At 36.0% G+C, this 8,065-nt stretch overlaps 1 protein-coding gene and 1 long non-coding RNA gene across 2 annotated transcripts; both read right to left on the bottom strand.

The window, feature by feature from the left end:
• Window positions 1–5,034: 5,034 nt before the first annotated feature.
• On the bottom strand, window positions 5,035–5,897 carry LOC144569728 (uncharacterized). The gene is made up of 3 exons (XR_013516141.1): window positions 5,769–5,897; window positions 5,303–5,689; window positions 5,035–5,218 (listed from the first exon to the last, which is right to left on the bottom strand). It is a non-coding gene; the product is annotated as an uncharacterized LOC144569728 (long non-coding RNA).
• Window positions 5,898–6,463: 566 nt separating this feature from the next.
• On the bottom strand, window positions 6,464–7,342 carry LOC144569767 (uncharacterized). The gene has a single exon (XM_078320240.1). The coding sequence runs from the start codon at window positions 7,340–7,342 to the stop codon at window positions 6,464–6,466; it is 879 nt and encodes a 292-aa protein (XP_078176366.1).
• Between the last annotated feature and the right edge of the window lie 723 nt (window positions 7,343–8,065).

Here is an 8,065-nt window from a genome sequence, read left to right as displayed (position 1 = left end):
GTCCGGTCCGTGCCCGGTTTTTTTTTCTTTTTTTCTATTTTTTTCTGTTTTTTTTTCTTTGAAAACCAATAAATTATAAATCCAAATTCATACTTATTAAAATTCATTTGACATGGTAATTATATTTGTTTAACAAATATAATTAATTATATTTATTTAATATAATTAATTATATTTGTTAAAAATAGGTTATAACCTATTTTTATAACGTATAAAAATTCGGATTTATTTGTTCACTCTCCATTTGAAATATAAGTAATTATATTTGTTTTTGAACTCAATAATTTTTGAACTAAATATTTTCACAAATACTTATTACATCTATAAATTCAATTTCAATTTATACATGTCACAAATAATTAAAATTTATACATGTCACAATTTCAATTTCAATTTATAAGTCTTTAACTTATTCCATATAATTTTTTTCCTATATTTTGAAATTGGTAGAAATTGATATTTTAATTAGTCAACTAATAATTGACATAATATTAAAATTGAAATTTGGGGGGAATGAAATTTGGGAGAAGGAGATTTGAAATTTGAAAAAAAAAAAAACCGGTATGGGTAAATGGGTACGGGTCAAGGGCACGGGTACACGGGTATACGGTTGAGGACATGGGCACGGGTACACAGGTTCACGGGCACGAACTCACAGGTATGGGTTCAAGGGTATGGGGGTTCGGGTTCTCACGGGTTTTTTTTCCAAAAAAGTCTAGCCCGTTTAATACCCGTGGCACGGACATGGGCACGGGCAGACCGGTCCGGATTGAGCCCCCATGGGTTTTTACCAACACTATCCTGGAGTAAATAGAAAGTGATGGAAGTGGGGGGGGGGGTGGGGGCTCGTTAATAAATCAAAATTCAACATCGTGTCAGTGTTACCAAATACATGTACCAAATAGACCCAATACATTTGATGATGTTTATAAACATTAGTAGTACCTAAAGGAGAGTAATAACATTAGCACTTGAGAAATTATATGATGATAATGCAGCTTTATTAAACATTAATGATAGTGCTGCACATGAACCAAATTAAACTATCACCCATTATATAATAGCGAGAATTTATTTTTTCCTTCATTTAATCAAAATTTTCGCATGTGTTATGTGAGAAATAAATAAATAAATAATTATCTTGGAAATACAATACTGCTTGACCAAATAATTATTTTGTTCCGGTTCAAATACAATTTTCAATCAAAAATAATAATTCAGAAAGATAGAGAGACTTAGCCAAAAGTGAAAGCATCACCAATAGAGACAGTTTGACCTAGAGGGAGAAGAGCACCACCACTAGTGGAGATCGAATTTTTTTTTTTTTTAAATAGAAATATTTTAAATTAATTCAAGGGTCCTAGGATCGGTGGAGCAAAAAAAAAACTTTCTACACCGGTCCTAGGGACCAGTGGGGCCTGTTTTCTACCACACCATTCCCTCGCCACAGAAGATCTTTTTTACACCTCCACCGGTCCCTAGGACCGGTGTAGAGTCCATATGTAAATTTCGCCCGACGCGGGTGTCTCTCCCTTTCCTCCATTGTTGTTCTTCCTTCAAAAACTGAACCATAAATTTTTTTTTTCATCTTTTTCTTTTATCCTCTCAATATATATATCATTTCTCCATCCAATTGTTCTAAAATTTCTAGATCGTCTAAGAGATTTAGAAACTCTTCAGATCTACAATTTTGACAAGGTAAATATTTCTCTTGGTATAATTTTTTATTTTAACCGAATTAAATTGAATAGCTAATTTAATTTAGTTTGTTTAGTAAATTTAGATTGTTTTTGTCAAATGTAGTGTTAAATTAGTATTTGGTGTAATCTAGTGTTGATTTGGAGTATATTTAGTAATTTATTGGTATTGTAGTATTAATTTAGAGTTGATTTGTTGTTAATTTAGTATAATGTAGTGTTAATTTAGAGTTTATTTGATGTTAATTTAGTGTAATTTAGTGTATGTATTATAAATTTGTGTAATTAAGTGTTCATGTAGTATAATGTAACTTTTTAGTAATATGTATTATAATTTATGTAAAATTAGATAAATGTGTGATGACTCTCATGAAGTTTAAAATTAGATAAAATTATAAATGTGTAAAATTAGTAATATGTAGTATAAATTTGTGTAATTAAGTATTCATGAAGTTTATTATTAAAATCAAAATTAGATGATATGTTGTTTACATAAATTTTGATTATTGTAGCCATATGCTTGAAAAAATGTTTGTTTATAATTATGTGTGATGGCTCTCAACAGTTGCAAAAATATTTATTTATCAAATTTTCTAACAGAGTCAATGGATAATCCGGATTATCCGGAGTTGTTGAAATTAGCACCACGGAACCACAGGGCATGGGAAGTTCATGATGTGGTAATTTTGATTATATTTATTAATTATTTGTTACAAATAAATATTATATGAAATATTTGAAGGGTTGATAAGGGTTTATAATGTTTTAATTCTTTTTGGCAGCCCACCGCTTCATTGCAGGTAAATTACATCACACTAGTATTGATTACAACAGTCGGATGGACAATGCTCTGAAGAGGTTAGGGTTGTATCAAATTCCTCGCCTTAATGATTGCAAGATTGATCCGCATTTGATTAGTGCTCTGGTTGAGAGGTGGAGGCCGGAGACCAATACATTTCATCTACCTGTCGGTGAGATGACAGTGACGTTGAAAGATGTTGCATATCTACGGGGCTTACCGATTAAGGGTAATTAACTAATTAAAGTTGTTTATCGGTTAATTTAATTAACTATTTATTAAAGGTGAATTGTTGATTGTATAATTCTTTTAATTTGCAAGTGACCCGATTACTGGCACCAGCGATACTGATTGGAACTCATACTTAAAGTATGATCTAGGGGCTAATCCGGCTCTTTTTTACGATAACCTCTATCAGACAATGCCATATAAATATAGGATTTATCATCCTAACACATCAAAAGAACGATTGTCCGTCTCTGCTTATACGCTTAGACTGAGATGGTTACGGGCCAAATTTAGTTTACCCTTAGAAGCTTGGCACAATGATGAGACAGTTGCACAGTACACCCGAGGTTTTTGTATGGATTTATTCGGGTCGGTTATGTTTCCAGATTATAGTGTGGATGGAGTCCCTGCGATGTACTTACAATTCATCAATGATCTAGAGACTCCACGAGAATACAATTGGGGAGGTGTTGTACTCGCACATCTCTATCGAGAGTTGTCGCGTGCTTGCCATGCGGGAGTAGACACGATAGCGGGTCCGATGTTATTGTTACAGATTTGGTCATGGACTCGATTTACTATTGGTCGGCCTATTCCCCGGGACGAGCCACCTCCCTTCGGTGGTGCCGATGAGGATACGAGGAATGCTTTCGGTGTGAAGTGGACTACTTTTCATTTGTGGTCACACAACCCTCACTTAGGTAAAAAGATTTATAATTCGAGATAAATTTGATAGATTTATAATTATTTTTTAAAATTTATATGTTTTTGACAGGTGGTACAGCCACGTATAGAGATAGCTTCGACAGACTAGCTGATGAGATAGTTAATTGGCAACCATACATTGATTACTATGATCAGTTACCTCGACATGTCCGACGACAAAAGAGGTATTGGATGAGCTGCGGTTACGTGATCCATTTTTAGATGGTAGAGTATTAGCATGCGGATAGGGTCATGCGCCAGTTTGGTAAGTACTAAGAGATCCCGCCTCCTCCTCCTACACCATGGGATGAGATCAGTTATTTACGAGAGACGTGGTATCACGATGGCAATTCAACAAGGGATGGTTGTTGGAAGATTACTCATAGTGAGTTCATCGAGAAGCCTGCAATACTAATTAGAGAGTGGAGACCATATGACATGGGGAGGCATCATATGTACATGCATTGGTTCAACGCTTGTGGTATGAGATCAGTGTATCTATTAGATAACAATCCGGAAGCTGTACGACGTCAGCCTCCCCCGCGGACAGGAGATGTTGTAACAATGGCATACGTTCCTCATGGTCATAGGCATTCTCATGTGGTTCGTACATTATTTATTTTTTTCAATCAAATTAGATTTTTCAATATTAATGTGCAATATGTCACAGTTCGAAATGTGTTATGCAGATTTCTCGAGAGATGCAATTCACTATCCAGGCAATAGATATGGTGAAGACCCCGGGACAAATGGCATATGGCAAGCTGATGCTCGAGAATGCCCGTGCCATTATGGAGGATATTGATCAGATTCACATCTTCCGAGGCATACTCGACAGTGCTGGGATCCCTATGGACTTGGACTTGATTAATTTGAATGATGATATCTCTGATCAGGATTATCATCGTCCTTCAACTTCAGAGCCTCCCCTGACGTGGGACAACTTCATGAACGACACACAGCATGGACAGATTTCTCAGTTCATGATCGATGAACTAGCGGGAGGCTTTAGTATGATGAGACCATCCACTTCAGATTCACTTCTTACAGTTTATGCTCCATCCACTGCAGATTCGAGAAATCTTACAGCAGATTATGCTCCATCCTACTGGGATCAACCTATTGGAGACCGTATAAGGCATCCTACAATGCCATACACTCCCGGGACTGGAGCCCTTGGACCACCGTGTGTGCGCCGACGAAGGAATTAACATGTTTCGACTGAGTAAGTGCCTCTATTAAGCATGATACCTTTTAATTTTTTGATTGGATCCATTATTTATTGATCAATGCATGATACCTTTTAAATTTCTTTTACAGAGGTACCTGAAGAGTAATTAGATTGGATCCATTAATATAAGGTTAATGTTAGATTGGCTTTAAATCATGTTAAATGGACTATTGTAACTTTAATTAGACTAACTTTAATTATCCTTTAAATTATGCTTATTTGAATGTTTGTAGCATGACTAAATGTGTTGTTTAAATTATGCTTGTTTGAATCATATTTGAAATTCATGTATGTACCACTGAAACATAACTTCTTGATTAATAACACAACAATAATCAAGTTAATAAGATACATCCCTAAAAATACATGTCATAACATGATACAATAAAATATCTAAACAAGATACATCCCTAAAAATACAATAAAATGTCAACATAAATTTTTAGAATACAATAAAAATGTCTAAATAAGATACATTAATGCATGTCATAACATGATAAAATATAATTTGTAAACTTAGAAATTTCTAAATTCTACGAGTTTATCGAGTCGATGCACCTGTTACAAAATGAGTACAACTTAGTTCAAATAAAATGGTAATTATGCAAACGAATTGTCTTTTGAATTTTTAAATTATTATACCTGAATGTCTTGCTGTAGTTGACCCTTGATTATGTTGTCGAGCATTTCGCCTCGTGGCAGGGGCCTCCATTTTGTCCATAGTCATTATTCTTCGCTTGTGTTTTCTCCTACCCTTATTTACTTTATCCGGATCTGGCCTTATGGCCCATCCCACAATGGTCAATCCCGTTTATTTCCAAATCCATTGAAATGACCAGATCAAGTTTTTATATAATTTTGTAAGCTGTAATATGGGCTAACATAGTCGTTTGGATTTAGCCTCCTCAAGAAGCAAACTGCAATAACATGGTTACATGGGATTCCTGTTAATTGAGATCTCCGACACACACATGTAGGCATACCTTCTGGAGGGAAGGTAACATCGTACTTTACTTCGCCCCGAATACCCTTCAATTTAAAAATAATATTTTACATCAAATGTATTACGTGAAAATAAATAATTAGATTTATCGAATTATTGACTTACTGTCTCGAGAAGTCCATTTGTATCAATAACCTCATAGTTGTTATGGTCATAATACATCGGTCTTATATTGTCTCCTTGCTTTCTCATTACAACGATGTAAAAGCAGTGTAATGTTCAACGAAAAATCCAATCCCGTTGTCTCCCATCCAATCGCAGCCTCTCGCTTATTTACAAATCAGTCGACGCACTTGTAGAAGGTCTTATCAACAATTGCACACACAGGTAGTTGCCCGGCAATCCTAAATACACTGTTTAGTACCTCAAAGCCATTACTTGTCATTATACCACATCGATTGAGGAATCCATCATGCACTTGTGTCCACTTATGCAGAGCCAAAGGCTCATCAGAGTTGCAGAGCCGTTTACCAAATTTCATAATGTAGTCATGTACGGCTGCATCTCTTTGCTTAATCATATCCATCCCCTATTCAAATCTCAAGATTTTTTCTTCGCAACATATTTCTTGAATACCGTTTTGATCCACTTTTTAGGGTATTTTTTTCCAAATATTTTCATAAATATACTGTGAGCACAATCGGTGGACAGCTTCACCTTTTTCCTCACACCATCCCAGATTAGGAGCCTCAAACACCCCCTCGTATACCAAGGTGCTAGTCCGAAATAACACATATTTTTCCTGGCCCAACAACATTGGTATGCAACCAATTCATAAACGAACCCCAATTTTCTATAAACTATTTTTCACAAATTGCAAATGCAAGTGGCAAGAGTTGTTGCTCTGCATCGTAAGCACAAGCCATAAAAAGTTTACCCTTGTATCTTCCGGATAAAAACCCGGCATCAACACTAATAACGGGTCGAAGATGAGGCCATGCTTCAATGCATGGCCCAAATGCCCATGCAACCCGGTTGGAAATATTGATATTAAACTTGGTTGATGGTTCATGCTCTAGTAGGTACTGTGTACCTGGATTAGACGCTTCGATGGCACCCAAAAATGATAGCAGCACCTCGTAAGACTTCTCCCAACTCCCAAACAAGTCCGCAATTGCAAGTTCCCTATCTCTCCACAACTTGTTATACGAGGACACTACTGTCCCAAATTGAACTTTAACCAGATGCTTGACCATTTTAATACTTAACTCCAGATCATCTTTCAAAGCCGGTTTAATAACATCAGCAATTACTTTAGCAGTCATTTGATGACTATCTAACCTTTTAGCACTTCTAAAACATGTGTGAATAAACGGGTTGGTAGAAATTGTCCATGCACCTGTTGGTACTACAATTGCATACAATTTCCATTTGCATTTAGAAGATTTACATTTAACTCTATACTTAGTTTTGTTGCTGTTTGGCACGTCTAACTCTGTGTTTCTTGGTAGGTGAAAATCAGCAAGTTCTGATATTAGTTTGTCTTTGGATTCAAACATTTGACCTTCAGCAAATTTTTCATCTAACCTGGGGGGGTTCGCAAAAAATGCACGATCTGCATATGGCATTGGCAATTCATCGTGGAATGAGGAACATGGATGCTTAAGTCCTCGATTGAGGAATGGGATCGACTTGTGCCAATCCTTCAATATTTCTCGGTCGTTCATTTCAACCTCCATTTCGTCCATATATGTGTCCTATTCTTCAGCCGAATCGTCATCATCAAAAGAACTTCTATCAGATTCTGTGTCTTGATCTGATTGCTCACAAGGGTCATTACTGGCCAGAACCGGAGGTGTGTAGGTGGGTACAGGTACACTACTCGAGTCAGGATGAAAGCCGGTCTGAACCGACGGTGTGTTACTACCTCCAGGCAAACTATCTGGACACGGATCATAACTGATTTGGTTTCTACCCTGGTGCGCCTCAGCTACCAATTCTATAACCTTAAATCCAGCCACTTGAGCTGCAGTTTGTTTAATGACATCCCAAGTTTCCTTATTTTCTATCCAAAATAGTGAGAAATGGTACAATCCGGACTGTGCTGTGTTCATACGTACCCTGATTGTCAATTTGTCTCGACTCGGAAGCAATTCAAGTCCAACGTATATTTGTTGTCTTATAATAGAAAAACTGGTAAAATCAGATACGATAAAGGTAAATGCAGCCCCTATGTCATAACCAACACCTGTTAAAGTGCTTTGGAACACATTGATCAATAGCAGTGACATTTTGTTGAACAAAAATCAAACACTAAATTAACTCTAGATATTTTTCAATTTTACAACACTAAATATAAACATATGAGTAAAAAAAACTCACAATAATAATCAGAAGACGATGCTAAGTACAATGGTGGTGGCGATCTGTTCATATGACAACTCTACTGAATTTGAAAAAAA

This window comes from Carex rostrata, chromosome 18, assembly GCF_964058835.1.
Source record: "Carex rostrata chromosome 18, lpCarRost1.2, whole genome shotgun sequence".
NCBI classification, from domain to species: domain Eukaryota; kingdom Viridiplantae; phylum Streptophyta; class Magnoliopsida; order Poales; family Cyperaceae; genus Carex; species Carex rostrata.
The sequence above is the reverse complement of the archived record's forward strand: the minus strand, read 5'-3'. Positions and strand labels throughout refer to the sequence as shown.

What these genes read in the sequence shown, in the direction of transcription:
- LOC144569767 (XM_078320240.1), bottom strand. Translation starts at nt 7,342, where the DNA reads ATGGAGGTTGAAATGAACGACCGAGAAATATTGAAGGATTGGCACAAG.